The sequence below is a fragment of the Rissa tridactyla genome, chromosome 1 (assembly GCF_028500815.1).
Source record: "Rissa tridactyla isolate bRisTri1 chromosome 1, bRisTri1.patW.cur.20221130, whole genome shotgun sequence".
Lineage (NCBI taxonomy): Eukaryota > Metazoa > Chordata > Aves > Charadriiformes > Laridae > Rissa > Rissa tridactyla.
In genome coordinates, this window is record NC_071466.1 from 74,908,125 (window position 1) to 74,927,369 (window position 19,245).

The 19,245-nt window shown below is 39.9% G+C and overlaps 1 protein-coding gene across 1 annotated transcript in view; it reads right to left on the reverse strand.

Annotated features, from left to right (window-relative positions):
• ATP10A (ATPase phospholipid transporting 10A (putative)) overlaps positions 1 to 19,245 on the reverse strand; it is a 118,524-nt gene that overhangs the window by 71,353 nt on the left and 27,926 nt on the right. The window contains exon 2 of the mRNA XM_054222608.1: positions 1,385 to 1,589. Coding sequence (XP_054078583.1) covers positions 1,385 to 1,589 — 205 coding nt within the window. The remainder of the gene's footprint in view (positions 1 to 1,384; positions 1,590 to 19,245) is intronic.

Genomic DNA, 19,245 nt, shown 5'->3' on the forward strand with positions numbered 1-19,245 from the left:
CCAATCACCTGCTGTGGATGAGTGGAGGAACTGGTGCCTTCCCGAATCTCCCTTTGAGATAGAGCTGGGATGTACCCTTGGCTTATAACTGTACCCCAAACACAAAAGCATCCCTGTATTCAGTGGCCTATATGCAATCTACAGTTTTTGTCCTACATAACGTGGCTGAAGTCACGTAGGAAGTCTACACTGGCAGAGAACTGGGACACATCATCTGAGTACCTCCCTGAAGCTCTACCCACTGGGAGAAATTTCCTCAGAGGGGGAACAGGATGGGACATTTGAGAAGCAATTCAATTAGCTTCTTTGAAACAATCGGAGGTTTTGAAACATTTGGCCCGTAGCTGATTAAGCATCTTGCCATGGTGGTAGCTGCCGTGTCATGTCTCAATTCTATGTGGAAATCACTGATGATTAAACGTGTCTTTATCTCATGTTTTTACAAGCCATTCAGAGAAAGGATCTATCTACCATAAATAATTATTTGGAAGGCACATTGATTTTTATCCTCAGTTAGATTGCAACTTCATTAATGCTGATCTACCTCAGTACAGCTATAGGCTTCTGTAGTTACCTTTGATCACAGGGGTAAGAGCAGCAGCTCCCATTATTTGCAAAATCTCTCAAATAAGAAGAGATACTAGGAAAAAAGATGTAGCTGAGTTCTAGAAAATAATTTATTTTTTTCCTGACAAAATACAGGAAACCGGGGTTAGCTGGCAAGCGGGATGGGAGAGGAGGGCATATAAATAAATACTATTTCAATAAGATTATTAAAGAAAGTAGAACTTCAGGTAATTTCCTCTAATTCTGCTGACAGTAACTGATCTAGATTTTGTTTTGTTTCAAAATAGTGCTGTTGGGGAGAGATAAGCACAGAGAGAGAGCAGTAAAACACGTTTTCAGCACAGACACCTCCCAAATGCATGCATGCTGTCCCTTTAAATCTTACTAGCTTTAATACTCCAAGTGCTGGAGGGATATTCTGCAACATGGAGTTTCAGGCAAAATTCCTAATTGAAACTGATCTGGTTTGCAGGCAGGAAAAGTAGTTGTTTATATTTAAATATCTTCTCACTGGGCAGTTAAAATGTGTTTTCAAAAATCAAGCTACAATAGAAGCCATTAAAAACCCCCAACATGTTCCAACCGCACACAATTGCCCCAAATAATTCCTATTCAAATTCAGGGAAAAATTATGGTAAAACTTCTGATACTATGATGAAGTCAGCTATTGGCAAGTGCTAGCATTTTAATGACAACCATAACAGTAATTCATTAGTAGTACTAGAAGAAGCACATTTCGCTGTTGTGAAGTGGATCGGTGAACAGCTTACCTGAAACAAATTCTTATCTTAAATGAGAATTAGGAATGGTGACTTACCAGCTCTAAGAACCTCCTCACCACCTGTCTTTGTTTTAAGTTAGTTTCACCATCCAGGTTAGCTGTTTCTATATGGCACAGCCCATCGGGATCACTTGAGGAGAGCAGCAGTATGTCAGCAGGTATAATTTCATTACAGCGAAGCTGCACAAAGTCTCCGACTTTCACTTCTTTCCAGTATCTGCTTATATATTTCTTCTCATTTCTGGAAAAAAAAGACATTTACGGGACATATATAAAAAAAAATGCATAGACCAGGGTGCTTTCAATAAGATCTGGTTTGACTTGTAACAGGAGTAAAGTGCCTTTGGAAGGTCCTCAGGTGCTCCGCTGGGAAAAGGCGATGCAGATGCCAGGAGGCCACTTCCCACCGACTCAGAGCCAGCTCTGAGTTCCCAAGATGATCTTTTAAGGCTCAGAGGACCACATGTGGACATTGGACCTGGCAAAGCAGGGTAAGGAGGAGCTTAGCACACTCTCCCTCCCTCCGTGCTCCAAGCCATCCATCTAACCCCATGAAGGGCAGGGGACTGCTGTCCATGCCAGGTGAAAAGGTGTCATTTTCAGGGCAAGGGGGGAACTGAGAACAGGCTTGGGCACAGGGCACCTGCTTCGCAGGGCTACTGAACGTCCTCCATCACGCAGCACCTTCTGATGCACCCTCTGATCGCTTCCCCTTGTTCCCTCCTTCCAAGAGGGACAACCTTTGTATAGTGCTGCACCTGATATTTTGATGAAGGAGCCAAAAATCCCTAACTGAAAGGAACTTCCACTATTCATCATTAAACCTAGAATTACAAGGACACGTCATGTAGAAAAACGCAGTCCCAACTGCTCTACTGGGAAAGGGCACTGCCATTTCTTTTAAATATTTCTGCAGTATTTCCATTCTAGCCATAGCACCACCAGATACATAGCTAATTTCTGCTTAGTTACACTGAACCTTTTATTTTGGTGTATAATTTCTTTGTCAACTCAAAGACTTACTCACCTGAAACACTCCAATGTGTATGTTGTTCACTTAGGTACAGCCACTAAACCTCTCTAGATTTAAAAATCATGCTAGTTTGCTCTTCTTTTATTTTTTAACTTTTTCTTGAGAGCAAGAGGAGGGAGGAAGAGGTGATTGCTTAATTAATTCTATGTAAAATTCAAGGTTTTAGTTTCATGACACCCACAGACTCATGTGCTTTCTTGGCATTTGTGTAAATTGCATTCTTCTGTTGCATCTTTGAAAGAAACTAATTTCAAAACAGCCCCAATATTAGCTTGGTGAAATACCTCCTGAAAACAGGAAGCTGCTATTCTGACACTTTTCTAAGCTGTCAGAGGGCCTTTTGCTGTGCGAGCACCGAGATGGCTGTCAGTGCTGCACTGTCACTGTCACCAGAGAGAGTCTCCTGTGACAGCACTTGAACTGGCAGAATGGGATTCTGATGGGGGTGGGGAGAGGTGGTGGCTATTTTGTGTTCTTCAAAGTTTATTATTTTAAAATACATTGCTTTCTGTAGTAACGACAATAGATTTGTAACTAAGTGGAAACACGCAAGTCCTGCCAACGTTGTTACTTTGGACTTACTGATAGTAATGCCATGCCTAATTCATCCTTGTCGTGCCTTCACTGCTGTTATAGGGATTAGTAACTTAATTGGCTTTTATTCATGTATTTAGCCTAAATCCCAAACAATAATGTGTCAGGTAGCACAACAAGGATGTTCTCAGATCAGGTTTTACCTCCCAGAATTTCTTCATTGTCCTTTCCTAACATTCAGTTTATAAAGGGAGGAATGAAAATTACAGCTGTGAGTTCTATTTTGATAAAGCCTGAAAAGGATAAATAAGAGCCAAGTATAAAACACGATAGTCTAACAAGAGCAGGTAATACACATACTAGGTGCTGAAATTACACATTCCCTTCACACTCAGGCTGAAACTAACATTTAACTTTTTCCGCTAATGAGTATGAATTGCTTTGAAACCTTAGTGTGCTGTAACGTAGTACAAATCACCACAGCGCAGACCTGAAGGCTTTGTTAGCCATGAAATCTGTAACTTCAAATCCCTTCACATGTGGCCGTTGCTCTTCATCCTTTTTAATTTATCTGTGACATCGGGTGATGTTCAAATGCATGTATAATGAGTAGCAGTACAGAAGTATGATCAGGATAAAAATAGCAAGTAGTCCCATACTATGCTATAAGCACTACAATTTTTTATTTAACTTCTATTGTTTGAGAAGCATTGCTATTTTAGCATTTCCTCATCTCTCACATGCTTAGCAACTGCCACAACTATATACACTGTGGCAGGAAGGGTGGGTATCGAGCAACACAAGGCCAAATGCCTCTGCTGGGATAAATGAAGCTGTTCAGACTGGCGAAGAGAAGGCTGCGGGGAGACCTTATTGCAGTCTTTCGATATACAAAGGGGGCTTATTAGAAAAACAGAGAGAGACTTTTTACCGGGGCTTGTAGTGACAGGACAAGGGGGTAATGGTTTTAAACTGAAAGAGGGTAGGTTTAGATGAGACATAATGAAGAACATTTTTCATGGTGAGGGTTGCGCGACACTGGAACAGGTTGCCCAGAGAAGTTGTGGATGCCCCACCATTGGAAGTATTCGGACCAAAGTCAGGTCGGGTAGGGCTTTCAGCAACCTGATATAGTGAGGGATGTCCCTGCCCATGGCAGGGGTGTTGGACTAGGTGATCTTTAAAGGTCCCTTCCAGCCCAAAGCATTCTGTGGTTCTGTGAATCTATGAATGCAAGAGCTCCTGCACATGCACCAGGGCCCCGGGGCAGAGCCTCCTTCATCAGACACACAGGAACAATTTGGCCCAGTGCTCCACTTGATCCGCTCTCGGCTAACAAGGGCCAGTAGTGGATGGAAAATTACTATCTGCATGGAAAATTAGTTCCTAATCCTCTTCAGCCAGGGTTGGTCTATGTCCTCAAGCACAGCTCTGAACTCAGACTTGTCTCATTGCTGCCAGTGAGTCGCCACTGCAAGTATTCTCTGCACAGTATAGCACAATACTCTTTTCAGATGGTGTGATTCAGATACCAGATGCAGTATAAATACATCAGTCCTTTAGGAGCATTCTTTTATCACGCTCAGCCTGCTCTTCTGAACAGACAGGTTACCTCACCTCAAGAGAACTGTGATACCTCTAGCCAAGTGACCCTGTTGATACAGCTACAATTTTGTCATTGACTGCTTCAGAGACAGGACTTTGTCATCCGAGTTTTGTATCGCCTACGAAATGTTTATTCTTGCTGTTATATTGTGCCTGTAAATTGCAGAAGTTATATGATATAGAGAGCTAGGAATGCCACACTTAGAAGAGAAAGCTCTCCTTTGTGTTTGTAAGGTGTAGCATACCAAAATACTTGGTTCAAATTTTATTTGAAGTGCAGGGATTTGAGCAGTTTTGCCTCAGTGTGTCCTCAGACATTACTTCCCAGTCCCTCCTCAGAAGGGACCCCTCCCACGTCTCTAATGGTGTATATTACATTGGCCTGCTGTGATAGAAAACCTGAATTAAACGCAGTATATCCATGTGTGGGTATATGTGCATCATTACGTGCTTGGTGTTGTTTTCAAATGGTTCAGTACACTTTTCAACTTCAGAGCAAACACAACATTTAAGCAGATGCTTCAGCTGAGCTCCTCACAGTAATGGCCAGGTTTGGGGAAACCAACAGTTCAACACACAGGACTGGAATGAATACCGGATCCCAGGGACCACCTCTTTGCACCTGCAAGGCATTTACGTATTGGAGACCACCCTATGTCCTCTTAGAGAATATCAACAAAATGCAGCAACGTGGGTACTCTTTACTCATCCAACAGTCAGGATGATTTTTCCTGGCAGAGTCTCCTGTCTCCATTTACCTGGTAGGTGCTTCTGAAAGGCCTTCCTGTCTCTGGTCTTTAATATCCTAAAGTCATCCGCAGATTTTGCTGTCTTTCCTTTTATAATTGCTCAGCTGATATATTAATGTTTCAAACACAGATGCTTTGGTCTATTTCTCTGGGATCCTGCCATTTATTCACGCTTTGTCCTGACTCTATCGCTACTGTGTGGTCAATGACAGTCCTCTGCGGCCTCAGCGCAGGGCTTCAGGCACTGTTCGCAAGGGACTCTTCAACAAAAGCTTTTGGCAAATTTAAGTAAACATCATACGACCTCCTGGAACATTTTGTTGAAGGGCTCAAAGAATTCTGGCAGGAACACAGGACTGGAGGCAGCATCTCAATTAGTGGGACCAGCCCCCTTCCCACAGTCTCAGGAAACCCTGACATGGATATTTAAGCTAGAAGCTGACTCCCTATGACTCTAGTTCTACCTGCCCTCACTTATCACAAGTCTGAAGATACGTTTTAGTACCTAAGGTTGATGTTACAAGAAGCCAAAGCTGCAAACTGTGATGAACCACAGGAAGAGGTCAGAGATATTAATTCTGTTCTTTCAAACTTGAAGAGTTAGATAAAAGTCTTCCAAATCAATATGCCGTCATGAACTACTGCTATTCTGCAAAAAGAATAGATGCTGTTCGTACTCTCCAGTTAAATCACCATGATGAACTATTAATTTCAGACAGCTATGCCCAGCTACTGTAACGTGTTGTGACAGGCTCACGTATTAAAAATGTCCAGCCTCCTGCACACAACCTTACCCTTATCACCGCATTTGCATGCAAAGAGCATATATATCAGCTGTGGTTTAAACCCATAGTCACACAAATTTTCATGCTCCTCTGCCACAATCAGAAGCAGAACTTGCCAGTGCTTTCACTTTTCAAAGCGTATCTTTACAGGTAGACATTGACTGAAATCTAAAGGTGGATGGCTAAAAAGTCGCTCGGCACAGCTGCGTTGACATTAACACTGTTAGCCAAGGGCAAGTGTGGCCCTAGCAGCAGTCAAACTCCTCTAGAGGTTGATGTTCCTCCTCTGCAACAATGAAGTGCGATTATCCCAGCATATCTCCTTTTGAACGTACAAGGGAAAGTCTGCAACATCCTTTCAAGTGCATGAACGTAGAGAAAATTACTTTAATTGCTACTGAAAATTTGTATTAGTCTACCTACCACATATATTTGGCCTATGCTCTGTTTTGAAGCAGGACAGCCTGCAGGTTTGTGCCAAATTTGAGATTGGCTTTGGTTAACAGCAAAAACTAAACTAAACAAAAAATATAATTTTTTTCCTTAAATTTCAATATTAAATTGAAACTCAGAAATTACATTTTCTTTTCCCATTAATCATGCTTTTCCCTCTTCTCCTTTGCAGTATGAGCTGATAAAGATCATGCCCATAATTTTGCTTTTCTGGCCATGCAGACATCAGTTTTTATCTACAAAAGATTTCAAACTGTCTCTATTAAAGCATTACATAAATCTTTCCTTCTTACGGATAGCTTTTAACTGTTTTGGTATAGTGAAGAATTATTCAAAATGACCATACTTAAAGGGAGATAACAGGATTACATATACATGAAATTTAAGAGGAATCTTCCCTCTTCTCTTTATTTTTTTGTTGGGGTTCTTTTTGTTTTTGTTTTAAGTCTGGGGAAAATACCACAAGCAGTACTTGGCAGGAAATGTGAAGGCCATGAAGCTGTAATCTGTTCCACTTGTGCAAGGCCTGCATACTAGAAATTTTGTATGTTAAATTGAGAAGATGGGACTACTAGGCAATTATTTCTTGCTTCCTGTACTTCTCCACTGACAAAAATTACAGTTCATGAGTGGGAATGGCAGATGGAGATTTGCTCCACCAATTCCAGTAAGTGGTTGGGGCATCTGTGCTTCTGTGTAACGCTGCCCTAACTTAGTCCCAACATAGGCTCCCATATTCATCTCAGCAGGGCTTGTAAAAGATGTTTAGCAAAAGATGAATGTTCTCTTGTACCTTTTGGGAAGCTCAGTCTGGTTTACATGGCATACCCTACACAGTTGCAGCTGCAATCCAGAGGTTTTTAAGCCTCTCAAAACATCCAAATGAAGTGTTGTTTCCCAGTCCAAGCCCATCCGTAGACCTGCTTTTGAAGTAACAATCGTCTTCACTTCAAAAGAAATCAGACTCCGTTGCCTTCCCTGCCAGCTGAGGTTGGTCATTGAACCAGTAGGCTTTAAAAGAAACACAGCAAGAAATTAAATCTGTGGAAGAGGAAAAGCCCTTCAACAAAAGACAGGTCAAAGAGGTTGTTGTGTAAGTACAAGGCATACTTTAGAGCTGCTCTTGAGAGCTCTCAAGTTCTTTAAAGCCAGGTCCTTCCTTTCCATCTCAGGAGGCAGAAACAGAGTGGGGTAGTGCAAAAGAATGTATCGGGTACATCTCTGTTCCCAGTGACTTAAAACATGTTCATATCAGTTGGGTACAAGTGCCGTGACAAGTCTCCTGGTTAGGACCAAGCTAATTAAAAAAAACTTGAGGCTAACTGGCAGGGCACAAGCAGAGCCGCAACTCCTGAAGGAGCACCTCAAACTGTATCGCAAACACAGAAGCCTCACTGCAGCCCAAACTAGCTTTAGGGAGGCTTCAGCATCCAGCTGTTTCTCAACAGGTCCTTCATGCTTAAACAGTTTTCCCAAATTGTTCTTTCCCTCGCCTGGGCTGGAGACCTTGCCTTCAATCCACCTCTCCTCCTGACACTCCTGCAGATGTGGAGAGGGTTCACACTAACTGAGCCCATAGTGCTCTACTAACACTTTGGTGGCAAGCAGAGATTTTGCATAACTCATCACAGGCTACAAAAGCAGAGCTGGTGGACAGCACTGGAATACGTGCACAAAACTACTGTGTTACACCCAGTACTAATAACGATTTGAAAACTACAGGTGTAGCAGATCTTGGAGTTTAAAAACAAGAGCTCTCTATGAGATCAAGGCATATATTACACAAAGTCTGAACACGCTCAGTATCTACGGAAACGAGTTGAGAACCATTTGGGTACAATTACAATGTTGTGGCAGAATGAAGGAAAAACATGTAGCATAAGTTAATGCCAAAGCAGGTTACATAATTCCCAGAATATGTCTCCATTCCACCACAAATGATAACATCTGTTTCCATGAAAATAAATAATTAAGAGGCTCTGAATCTGATATTAATCAGACAAAACAGATCAACAGAGTGTGTTTTCGAGAAATGTTTAAGAGAACAAAGTCTCTCCATGACCGAAGTTTCTAAATAGACCCCTTCATCTTCACATTATTTTAATGGCACTTGAAAGTCTTATTGTTTTCATGGACTTCAAATATTCTTTTTTTTTTTTTATTAGCAAGTGCAGTTGTACATCACAGTTGCTAGAAGCAAATACGTATGCAACGATAAGGCATAAAGGTGCCTTTATTAAATTCACACTTTCTGAAAACTGCTAATTTTTCTGTTACAAGTCAAACTTGCTATGAAAAAAAAAATGTACCCAGGAAACCTCAGTGATTCAGGTTTATAATGTGGAGGTAATAATTTAAATTCTCTTGGCAGTGTTATCTCCATTATACCTCATGTTGAAAGAAACCTCACTATTGTTCACTATAATGAAACGTTTACTACCTGGAAAAAATGATTTTTCAGCCAAGAAACTTGTTGTTGCGATAACAACATGAAACATGAAAGCAGAACATGTAATGAAACTTTACACAAACTGAAAAAAGAAAAAGCTGTCTTCCACAACTTCATTTTATAACTCTAAGACTGTTTCAGAGAGACATATAGTATTAATTTTAAGCAGTATGTCTCTTGACGCTCCTATGTTTACTGCCAAAAATGCTAATAAACTCCTGTCACTCTTCCAGTAAACAGATATATTGGGAGAGAAGACTATCAATTGCTTATAATTAGCAGGATGGATGGGTAATGGTTAGTATTGAGGCTTCCTAAGCAGATATTACACAAAGGGTGGGAGAAGTGGGAGAACGGCCTGGATGTAACTTGCATCCAGTCCTATAGATGTTAAAGCCCATGAGTCAGACACCTCCATACTAAAGCCACAAAGGTTTTGATAGTTTGATATGTGAGAACTTCTCTTCTGAACAAAGCAATGCAACAGGCGCTTGTCTTCAGATGCCTCCTTTCTGAGCATCACCAAACGCAACCTGTGCACTTGACAACATTACTTGCTGGTACCTAGAGCAAAAATCCACAGATGCAAAGGAGACAGCTACCTCAGTAGTGGCCCCACAGCCAGGTAAGGTTCTCATCCTGAATTTCAAGGCCATAACAGATATTTAGATTGAACTTTACTGTGGTGTCCCAAGCCACTGCAAAAAGATTCACCTGGGCTTGGTGCTGTGCAAACATAGAAAGAGAAACAACCCCCTGTCTGAAGGGAACCCACACAGATTACAGATACCCAACGACACAAATCTCCTGTATCTGTGCCTGCTTCCCAGACAAGTAAAGTAAAAGAGGAACTCTTCCAGGGCAGATGTTGGCTGCCAAATTTTGATAAGACATAAGCTCTGTGTACAACACAGAGTCCTTGGGTCCTTGTCTCTGAATCAAGGGACCCTTCCAGGTTCCTTGTCCTCTAAACCAATACTTAATGACATGAGGACACTTAGGAAAATGGAGTGTCTAAAATTCAGGTGCAAGCTAGAAGCATAAATCCAGTGGACTAAATCCTCCACCCGGTGCTCTCCCAATGCGTTTAAGCCAGTGCAATCAGGCGACCATTCCAAGGGAGCTCTTCATATCTTAATGGTACATCTTAAAAGGTAAATTTAGCATGACCCTGCAGAGTTAATGAAGGAAATCCCATTCTTGAACAGTTTCAGACACTTTAATGGAAGTTTTTTTCCTCTCATTCCTCTGGTTCTACACACCTGCCTGATTAGATCTCAGGTCTACCTGACCTAGGCTGTAAAAATGTATTAATATATATAGCAATGTAAAGAACTGCTAAAGAAAGTCCTAAATACAACAGTTTTTATTTTAAAAATCATTCCAGTTCTTTTAGCTAAACATGTAACAGTTGAAAGAATTTCTATCAGGAAAAGTTTTTCCTGCTATTTACATGCACAGCCCTGATGGAGGTGTTCACTGATACTCAGTTTGGGAAACTATTTTTCTCCACATAACTGTGCCACAGAAACACATCTCCTTTAAAGCTCTAAAGCTCACAAGTTATCTAATCACTGCACAAAAGCACTCTAAAAGTTAACATAGTTCAGCTACTTTATGTTAACAAGTCAATTAATGAAAAGAACGTTAATAATTCACCATTTTCACATTTAACAGGCAAAATCAAGATCTCAGACTGAAGTATAAGTGTTTGATCTTCTCCAGTTCCTCCTGAAAATTATAAAGTTTTACATTTTCCTTCCATTTCTTTTCTTGTCTGGGTAACATCCATCCATGACATCCATCTCATCTGGATGTTCTCATCTGTTCTCAGCTGGACAATATAAAGTTCAGGCTGACGACAGGAAAAACATTTACCTATCTGAATACCAGCTGAGATCTCAGCGGATCCCAGGGTACAATGCTCACATTCCGAACAACCGAGATGATGCTTTGGATGTTGTTGTCTCTAAATTTCTCCTGGCTGCAATTTCAGAAATTAGCTTTAGCTCATACACCGGACTTTACTACTTCCAGTGCCACACAAAACTGAACTGGTAATGATCAAAAAAAAAAAAATTAGAAAAACCCTTTTGGCTGTAATATTAGTGGAGGAGTCTTCTACAATAAACCAAAGTCAGATGCTACTGTATATTTGCAGAACATGTTAACAGTTCTTTCTACTCTGAAACTGAGGTGCAAGATAGTATAATATGTGGGTTACTGATTTGCAAGGATATTGGAAGTATGTTTGATTGTACTTATTTGTCAATTCTCATGAACTTTATTTAAATCTAGAGTTACTAAGTAAATACTTTCCCCTCTCTGTCAGAGAAGATGCATTCAATGGAGATTGCATAAACAGGGAAACCTCAAACTCAGGCACACCTCTGTTGACACTGAGAGGTACAGAGGGAGATTTAAGGTGCTATCCTGCATAAAACTGTGGTTTGTCTCCACCTCTATTCAGTCAGATGCCTGCAGCAAACACCTCCAGGCAGGTACAGCAAAGTGGGCAGTTTTACCTGGCAGTCGTGGATGCCTGCTGGCTAGCAGGCAAAGCAAACTGGACACATCTGTGCGCTTTTGTGATGGTGATGGAAGAAAAGTTTGGCAGGATTTGTACGCAAACATTGACCTTACCTTGAATTTGCCAACTTGCGAATAAAAGCGGCCCCAGAATATTCAAAAGTTGGCCAAAGGGTGTATCACAGTAGCATCTGGCAAACTTTTGTTGAACTTTTGTTGATCAAACTTTTGTTTTTGTATGCTGCTTTTAGAGCCCTGTCACTGGTATAACTGGCTGCCCTATGCCCCAGTACAAATTCCCAGTGGGGTGAGATAACGCTTCACTTGTGAGCCACTGCTTATGCCCCATCACACTTATGTCTTCCTAACTGGCTGTGGCTCAGCAGAAAGGAGGTTAGCAATTTTGGGGTAACTGGGTTCCCAGAAGTTTCTTCCTAACCTGGAGGAACAGAAGGGTCAGCTAAGAACCTGAAATATGAACATTAAGATCTTTTTATTTAAAGCCTTTTTTTTTTAGTATTTACCTTTTATCTTATCTTTGTTGCTATTTCTCCATGCAGTTTTTTAAACACAAGAGCTATGCTCAGAAGAGACATCTCTATCACAGTAACTGAACCAAACACTGAAGAGCTGGAGGTTGCTGCAGTGCTCTCACCAGCGCTTGTACTGGTAGCCAGAGTGGAAGAACTGCCTGACATTTTTAATTTAGATCTACAAAGTCACTCTGTGAGAAGCAATATCAGTATAAACCCCTGGGGAGCCCCTAATGTGAAGCATAAACATCTATCTCCAGCATCAGCACATCCCCAAGAGTAAAGGAGCAGTAAAAGGCATTACAACTCAGAAGAATCCTAATTCTTCCATGGAGCTGGCAGGAGAATAGGCCTTAACTTGTACTTCGGGCTGATCTGAAAAGCACAGCTGACGTTTTAAACATAGTGACTTATCTTAGGCTATATGTAGCCAATTTCGCTATATTTAGCTGCTCTCAGGTTATGTAGCCTGTCTTTACGTTTCTGGATCACTGCTTGCCCCAACAAGACAAGAATACTAATGCAAGGAAAAGCAAACAGCCTCAGGCTGTATCTTAGTTCTAAGAGATGTTTAAATTACTGTATTGTTCTCAAAACGAAACAATCTGAAAATCTCTAAAAATCTGGTATAAAATAACAACAAGGCCACATCTAAACTGGGACCTGGGAACACTTCCCAATATTCATGACCGAGTACACACCCTGGGTTAGATCCTACATTAGATTGAAACCAGGGTGTGCATGAGCCTCATTTTGCCGTGCTCTATGTCCTAATGCGGTCTGAATTCAGCCTTATAAAAGGCTGTCTTACAGAAATTCGTAGAATATAAAAATGTCCCTCACTTCCTTCACAGAAGAATTAGAAGACCAAACTCCCTGCAAATCATATGCAGTGATATGAATCTTTGAAGGTTTGAGTCAAAACAAGTACGTCTGCAGATGCAAATTTTATATTCAAAATTCTTGGTGAAAGTAAATAATAGAGATCCATATTGAAGAAGCGAGAACCACAAAATGCAAAGTTCTACTATTTAAAGGAAATGTAGGATGCCTTTAGCAACATTTGAGTAGTTCAGATTCAACAACTTGACTACTGTTGGTACCTACACATAAAAAATTCAGGATAAGAATTCATTTAATGTTTTTGATGTCAATTTGACTATACTGAGAGCCCCTGTTTTCACACTATCTGTTGCTTCCCCCGAATTAAAGATGTTGGTCTTCATCTTATTAATATTCCATCCTTACTGGTGCCAGTCAGTGAATGTAGTTGAGTATGAAATACTAAACTGGAATAATACTTTCTTTTTCACAGAGGTAAAGGCACTCCACTGATTTACAATCAAAATGGCTATGAATTATAGTCATCCCAACGGAATTGTGAGAGACAGTCAGCTAACACAGACAGTACATCTCAAATGGTTAACATCATAGTTATTCAAAGGCCTTGTATTTAAAGAGCTCTTCAGGGAAGCAAGTCATCTTTGCCACTTGTCCACAACTACTGAACTATCATCAATAAAAAGGGCAATTTATAAAGAATGACACACCATCAATATACATTTTGATAGCCTATTTCCATCAGTTAACTAGTCAATACATTTTCACAACAAAGTATATCTTTCCATAATAATTTCTATAATAACTCTCCACACTTCAAAAAAATCATTGAGGCGGTTATAACCTGACTATTTTCAACAGCTTGTTGGTTGTCAGATGTGTACATATTTGTCCATATTTAAACAAAAACATGCACACTTACAAATATAAATACTTCTTCACTATTGCCCTGTTACAAAGAAATAGTGCCATTTGTGAACACTGTTTCATGGAAGCTCTTTTTTAATTCCTTTTTGAAGAAATGAAATTCTAAGCGGGCCAATTAAAGGAAAGGATATAGTGCTTTGATTCTTTTTACATGAAAGGGTTACCTCATCAAGCACAATCTTTCTTGGTAATTACTAAATAAATTATTTGCAAATATTATTCTCACAAATAGAAAAAAAAAAATGTTCGTGCATGATTTTCACTTACTGTTCACTGAACTCCAAAACTAGGCTACAAATCTTGGCTCAAATTCAGCAAGGTACCTAAATATATGTCTAAATGCAGGCGGAAAAGCACTCTTTCTGGCCAAACTCCAGAAGGAAAACTTCTCTCTAGTTCGCAATCATACCTTCCTTGGGGTAGGTATACTCAATAAAACATTGAAATTCAATATACTAGAAAAAAATAAATTTCAAGGTCTTTACTGCAGCCGACAGAAGAAAGTGACTGGCTGCAGACAACTCCGTCTTTGAAACACCCAGAAACCAAGCTTAGAGCAAGCAATTACAAAGAAAGTATTTATTGAAAGGGTTTGAATTATGGAGGGGGGAACAAATAGCCTAAAAGAGCTTGTGAGATCTGAAACACTTCAGCAGGTGGCAGGCCACCCTGGTCATGGGCAGAAAAAGCATCACTCAGCAACCTGGAACGTATTGAGACCAAAACATTTTGTGTCACAACCTCTAGGCAGAAGCTAGCTTAGAGAGGCAGGAACATCAGTTTTAAAGCTGAACTTCAGTCCGATCGCTCAATGTGCTATTCCAAATTAAACCAATCTAGTCCTGCAGATAAAAGTAGCAGACCAAACAAAAGAATTTTTTACCCTGAACCCTTCTCACACAAGTCTGTAAGAAATTCAAAAGGAAATTCAAAAATTTGAATTGCAGCTTTTTAGAGAGCACACAGGTCTTCAAATTACCTGAATTGTAACACATTCAAAGTCCAATTCTTAAACTTCCTTTGCAGAATTTTCTCTCTCCCTTGTTCATCACCATTTTAATCTCTATGACTCAAACATATAACTGAGGGTTATTTTTCACTCCTCCTCTCCCCATCATAAAAAAAAAACCCACATCTTAAATGTGTGCCTGCCTTTCTCCTCCTAATGCCAAACTCTTATCAAGATGCTTACTGCCAGTCTTGCCCACATCCTTTTTCCACAATCTACAATCACTTTCCTTCTCTGTCCTCAGCAATTAATGACTTTGAACTCAATGGCTCCTCTTTGCTACATCCAGTTGAAAGCTAAATCCTCGCCAAAGCACCTTCCTTCTCCTTATCTAGCATTTGTAAATCATGACCTTCTTTGTTGGCACCTCATGATTGATATCTTTGTTTATGACTCCTCTTATGGATAAAATGCTTTTCCAGACATTAAATGGATTGCATTTAGTTCCACAACTGTGAGGTTAACTGAGGAGAATTCTTTGTAAGGAAGACACTCCAGCTTGTAAAACTCCTAAAACTGAAAGTCATAACTGCAATCCCCCTGTGATGTGGGTCTTAGTCATCAAAGGAAAATAATCTTTTATCTGTGGGCACTAATTTAGACCAAGCTGCTTTGTCAATGCATAGTACAAATTCTGAAAATGCTTTCCCGACTATTCTTAAAACAATCCAGTTCTTCTGTAAACATATGTCAAGAGTTACTTGTGTCACCAGGACAGAAATTCAGTCTAGACGCCTTCCAACATACAGCAGGTCACTCCATCAGCATGCTGCTGGCTTGTGTGCTGCCTACAGCTTGGTCTGCCCAAAAGCCATTCACTGCTGGCACCCTCACAAAACCCCGATCTACTCTGGTAATTGACCTGTGGTATTAGAGCAAGAGAGTGTTGTGAGAAAGATGTACAAATTCTTCAGGGTTAAACTAAATATTGTAAATTATAATTTTTTTTTTAGCATGATCCAAACAAATATCTTTCCTTGACATTTTTATACTTATATTAATTTTTTTCTATGTAAAAAAGTAAGCAGAATGTTTTATGGAGGACAGGAAGGCATCTTCAGTCATTTTTTGTTTAAGATGAGAAAAAAAATTGCTGTTGGCCCAAAACCTTGTTTGAGAACTCTACATACAGAGCATCATTTTCCTTCAACTTTTCAAACAGGACGAAACAGAAACAGTGACATGATCTTAATCTGAGAGGCAATGCTGCAGGCAGCCCCAAATTCTTTCTCTGACTACAGAGCATGCCTTCGAAAAATCCCACCTGATAAATTCTAAAAATAAATGGAAACCACTGTGTTCTGCAAGGGTAAAATTGTCTGCCACATACATATTAATTTCTAACATACAGTTTACTATGACATATTAATGACATGAATATTTAGTCTCTGGAGACTGTCAAATGAACCATGAGAAAGGGTGGCATTCTCTAGCAAATAAGTTTCTACAGCGTGTGCTACCACCCATACGCTACTCCATCACAGCTGGCAACCCACTGGAGAAGACCAGGCCACTGTTTGTAACACACGGTTCGTCTGCCTCAGCCCAAGGCAGCACCAAATGAGACTCCTGCAGGAAGTGCAATGGCATTTGGCACTTTGGCACTTTGTGCAATGGAGCTACATTTGTGAAAGGTACCCATGGAATCAAACCATCTTAGTCACAACGCAACTAATTTTCAATTCAGACTAAAAGAGAGCTTCTAGCCCTAAGCATTTGCCAGTCTATAAATACTTTTTTGACAAGGAATACAAAAAATTTCTCTCCTTTCTTACCATCTTTACATCAGTAAGCTGATCCCTTCCAGGCTGGGTTTACATCCTTTTAGGACAACCCTGATTTTACATGTATATCTCAGACACTGATAAAGAGACGGAGAGCAGAAGAGTGTGATGGATAGGGACAGAGAATGAGAAAGAGGTACACAAGATACATACATACAGAAGACAAAAGTGTGAGGTATTCATAGAGGAAAGCCTGTAAAATAAGACTAAAAGCAGAGAAGTGAACTAATGGCCATTTGAAAACAGCCCATGGAGCAAGGGCTGTTAAGAACAACTTCCTTTAACTTAAGCAAGAGAGCAGAAGTCCTGATTTTGGAAAAATTCAGTCAGCAATTTGAAAATGGGGGGAAACTAAGGCTGGCTAGTAATAAAAGGTTATTCTGTTACTCTGCTTTTGCTGGGGACTCCTAAGCTTTATTGCTAAGGCTGCAAAACACGGCAGTACTGTGTATCTCTTTCTTCTGGTTCTGCCATATTAATTTTGAGACCCTACCAGTTTGTGGCCCACAATGGTCTTTGGAGACATAGACTACGGAATAAATTCACATGCTGAATATATGTTGAGGGCTGCACTCTTGGAGTCACTTTTAGCAACCCAGAAGACATTAAAAAGAAACTCAATTCCATAGATGGGGCAGACTAGTTTTCAGAGAGAGGCTATGGCAAAATGTCAGGGTTGCAAAGATCCACCTCAGAGCAGCAGGACTGCCTCAGTTTCTCCTGAGAAACCTAGTGAGGGAAAACAAATTTCCTTATTTGTGGCTTTCATAGCCAGCCTTAGTTCACTTGGTAAAGCACCTTGAGATCTGTACATTCAGTACAGAATCAGTAATATTTTTGTATGTATGATACATACAGTACATCCTGTTACACTTTCTTACCAATCACACTTTGCTTCCACATCATTTATTTGGGAAACATTACAGAGACTGTATAGATCCATTTTTCTGCTTTGATTTAGAATTCATCTTAACTTTTTTTTTTTTTTTTAAAATCAATCTGGAATCTGAGGATGGTGAGACTGAAAAGTCTTCCTGAATGATAAAGGTAAAATGATATAATACATAGACTGGGATTTTATGCTTAGTACGGTATATCAATAGTCTCTTTCGATTTCTTATTAGAGTGAATTTTTGAATTTAAAGAAATCCAGCAGTTGAAAACGAAAGAGTGTATCATTCTAGCTGGTAAACCCAGATCCAGAAGTCTTTGTGTCTCTTTCAACCTTTAACAGAGAGGTAAGTGAAGCACAGCAGCAGATGGGAAAGCAGGAATCCAGCAGGATCCAAATTTTCAGTGAAAACATTTTATCTTTTCACATGCACATACTGATAGTTATCTTTGAGTCAGAAAGCCTCAAATGATTCCATCTTGCAGTGAACTGAGTATTCTACACTGTTTAACAACCTTAAACTTCAACGCTGAGCTCAGCAGAGCTCTGTCTGCTAACAGCTATCACTAAAGTTATCCAGTATTTATCAGGACTCGGGTGCTTGGGGCTCAGGGTGGACTCAGTATTTTCCCAGCAAAACATTACAAGCATTTCAAGCCACGGAAGCCAGACTGGACTTCAAAACCTCTTTATATCAGGAGATAATTTATTTGAGATAGCACGCACAGTACAGCTTCAAAATGAAAGGTTTTAAATATGGGTGTGGGAGTCAGGCAATCGTAGGTTTACCACAGACTGTGAATCTGTCCAGCGAGGCACTGAAAACTGAGAGTGCCTTAGCCAAATTCCAGCATCTGCCAGCTACAAATTTACACAAATGTTAAGCATCAAACTAGTGACAGACTGCTGGTTAGAACTGACCGGTCAGACTAAACCAAGGCAAGCTGTGTTTGGCACGAGGTCAACACCAGCATCATCTGAAATCCAGAGAAAATGAATAAAGATGACTCCTTGTTTTCTACAAGGGAAAAAAAAATGAAATAGTAGAAAACAATCAAAGTTGCCAGATCATAAAACACTGAAATATATTATTTTAAAATCATGCAATCTCACTTTTAAGAAATCTGCAGAAGTAGGTGGTTGGTTTGCACATTCTCCCCAGGTGTCAGACCTCCCTATCTCAAAAAAGCTGGGACATTTTAATGATGTTGCTGTCATTTTGCTTTCAATGGAAACTTGTCTTAAGGCCTCAGAAGAGACAGAATGTCTGTATTTCAATAGAAGATGGAATACTACCTCTAAATATCACTAAATCTATTATTCCTGGTCTAACATAAACTATTGCATATAGATAAGAAAATACAAAAAGGTGTTTCTCTAAGATTAATCAATTGCTTTGAGCAAATCTAAGAAATTGGCCAAAGTTCAAGTTCAATAATAATGTTTACAATCTATGGAGGTGACTTCTCCAATTCCTTTATGGTAAAAACCTATGGCTTCTTTTTATACCAAGACATGAGCTCCTTTCTTCAAGCAGAATCATATGCTTTTATATATTTCTAAAATAGCTTAGTGGAAAAATAAGAAAAGATATAAGTGTCTGGGGACTCTGACTATTTTAACTGCTAATGTGCCTCATTCAACTCTATGTCTAAAGTAGATCACTTACCAAGGTCACTGTATCTGTCTTTATATGGAGAAATAACTCTGTAAATAAAAGTACTGATTGTATTGTACTGATTATTATTTGACAGTATTTAGGCAATTTTTGACAA